The following is a 2,878-nucleotide window of genomic DNA, read 5'->3' as shown; positions in this document are numbered from 1 at the left end:
GTAGGTGGTGATATTGGACCACAAAAATCTCTGTGTATGAGTTTAAGTCTCTCTTTCACTTTAAACTTGGCTTGGTTTGGATATGACTTCCAGGTTCGCTTTGTCACCACGCATGCTTCACATAGCTGATTGGGAACCCCGATTGTAGGTATGACATTCACAAGTTTTGTGTCTGCTTCACAGATGTAAAGTTTACATTGCCAACTTGTTTGTGCCAGAGCCATGCCGAATCACCTTGTTCACCAAGAAAGCACGCATTTTCTTCATCTTTAAGATTTTTTTTGTATAGATGATTAATTGATTGTTGAACCTTTTCCATTAGTCCTTGTGCATCATGGATCCACAAATATGATCCATGCATTATACACAATCTTGGAATGTAATACACTTGAATACTATTGAGCCCCTTCCCTTAATTTGAACCTTTGAACCATTTCCAAACTTCACAAAACCTTTTGTTGTTTGATCAAGCTTTTAGAATTTGCCTTTTTCTCCATTCATATGGTTACTCGTTTCGTTGTCGAGGTACCATAATGACGACTTGAATTTGTTGTGATCATTCTGACTCAATTGTGGTGTTACTTTGTCCTTATTTGAGAGAACTTCCCCGTTTACTACTTTTTCATGGAGGGCTGGTAGAAAGAGTGATGGTTCAACATCATTGTAATTTTGCATTAGATTAGCTTTATAATTTCTTTCCCGTCAGGGGTTCTTGCACACGATGACTTAATGACCGAAATCTTGACAATTCTAGCATTGCACTTTTGTCTTATCTCGTGTTTGGGACGAACTTTGTGTTCCTTTGTTTTGATTGTAGTCACTGCTTCTTCCTTTGTTCTAGTTTCTGTCATTGTTTTTTCCTCGACCATGTTCTCCCTTTGCAAAACGGTTATTATTTTATTTTCGGTGTTTATTTTTTTAGTCTTCCTAGTGTTTCTTCTTATGTTCCATCCATTCTTCAAGGGTTAACAGGAGTTTATTTTCATCAGGTTCTTGATAAATCTTGATCCTAACTTCATGTGCTTTCAGCCTACCCAACACTTCTTCAAACATCATTACATCAAGGTCATCGAATTGTTCGATCATGGTTGTGATTTGAACTAACATTGATGACAACGTTCGCAATATTTTCTTCATGATGTATGATTCTTCCATTGTTTCTCCAAGGGCACGAATATTTCTCACAATATTCCCGATTTTTGTAGAGAAGTCGTCCACGGTTTCTGATTCGCTCATCCTTAACAACTCAAATTCTACTTTAAGTGTTTGTGCCTCAGCAGTTTTCACATGATCGATGTCCATATAAATAGTTTTCAGGGTGTCCAAACATTCCTTTGCTATTTTCTTTTCTACTAACGAAAGCAACACATCTTCAGGGATGGTTTGATAGATGGCTGCCATAGCCAACTTATCTTTTCTTCCATCGACTGCAGCTTTAGGATTAGTAGCTTTAGGCTCAACAGCTTCCCACACATTTTCAACGGCTTCCCACAGATTTCCTGCCTGCATGAAAACTCTTATCTTAATCCCCCGTTTTGCGTAATTATCTCTTGACATCATCTGGTATTGAATTGAGACTTGTCCTTCTTTGTTTGTCATTGTATCTTACTTGGGTTTGATGAGATTAAAACTTTAATCTATGAAGATCGATTAGATCTTAAACAGGTAATTAATTATAAAAACAGCAAGAACACGAAAATAAGAACAAGGCAAGAGTGAATCAATCGTGTCGAATGATTAAAACAAAATCCTCAGAAGAGCTCGATTAAGAACATCAACTGTAGAGGATTGGTAGGTTACAAGAACGATTAAAGAAATCTGTAAATTCTATCGTTATGCTCTGATCTATCGTTCCAATCATTAACCTAATATGCATGCAAGCATATACTTATATAATAAACAAAAAAGGGCTCTCGGTTGGACAGGCCCAAACCGGAATATAAACTAAATAAATAAACAGCCGAGCCCAAATAACGCAATCTTCAACAAAACTTCAGCCCAACAGGGTTATATAGTGGAATGCATCAAATTCTCTCTGATACCAAATGTTGGTATTGTCTCTAATTAACCTGCTGTTAGGAACAAGAAGAAAGCAATAGAAAAGAGTAATAGAAAAAAACTACACATAGGCAGGATATCAAAACTATGGAACTGGAAGAAAACTTATCTACTTTATTCTTAAGATGATAAAAAAAAGAGACAAACTAATACACCTATTTATAGGAAACCAAAAACATGACCTCCACTTTTCCAAGACTTGTCGACCAAGAAAAACTTCCTAATTAGACCTATATACAAACTTTGTTTATACTTTGTAGTTTCCATATTCTAGAATTACACCTACAAAGAGGACAAATTGGAAGAGTGCACTTGGGCCATCCATAGTACCCTTAACGGAGGCCTCCGTTGTCCACCTGGAACCACCACCACAATGTATTGAGAACACACCATTAGGTCTCTCTTCTTCTCTTTTCCTCTCTCTTCTTATCTTATGTAGGTATCTCTCTCTTTACTATGGAGAATATACCAGGTTTAGTGTGAAATGGAGGTGGATGAAGACGGTGGTAACGTGGAGGTGGAAGGAGATTGTGCTCGTCAAAACTGTACCCGATGGCTTTATAGTTAGGTAGGTCATCAATTGTGGTGCATACATATGCCAAGCATCTCCGAAAGCATTTTGAATTTTGAGACTCAATCATATTATGTTCTATACTAGGAACATCTATAAGCTATATTTTTCCTAAATGGAAATAATCTAATCAAGTGATATAAGGATAAAAAACAAGATTAACTATAAAAAATCTGGAATCCCAGGTACATCATTTTGATTATTAATTTTTGAAGTTTATAGAGTGACTCGACGAGTTGATGCTATGAT

The 2,878-nt window shown here is 36.5% G+C and overlaps 1 protein-coding gene across 1 annotated transcript; it reads right to left on the bottom strand.

Moving 5' to 3' along the window:
• Positions 1 to 927: 927 nt before the first annotated feature.
• Positions 928 to 1,599, bottom strand: LOC145099703 (uncharacterized). The gene has a single exon (XM_079037228.1). The coding sequence runs from the start codon at positions 1,597 to 1,599 to the stop codon at positions 928 to 930; it is 672 nt and encodes a 223-aa protein (XP_078893354.1).
• Between the last annotated feature and the right edge of the window lie 1,279 nt (positions 1,600 to 2,878).

The sequence above is a fragment of the Lactuca serriola genome, chromosome 4, assembly GCF_051521515.1.
Source record: "Lactuca serriola cultivar US96UC23 chromosome 4, Lser_US96UC23_V15, whole genome shotgun sequence".
In the NCBI taxonomy this organism is placed as follows: Eukaryota; Viridiplantae; Streptophyta; class Magnoliopsida; order Asterales; family Asteraceae; genus Lactuca; species Lactuca serriola.
Note: the sequence above shows the minus strand (reverse complement) of the source record. Positions and strands in the feature narration are given on the sequence as shown.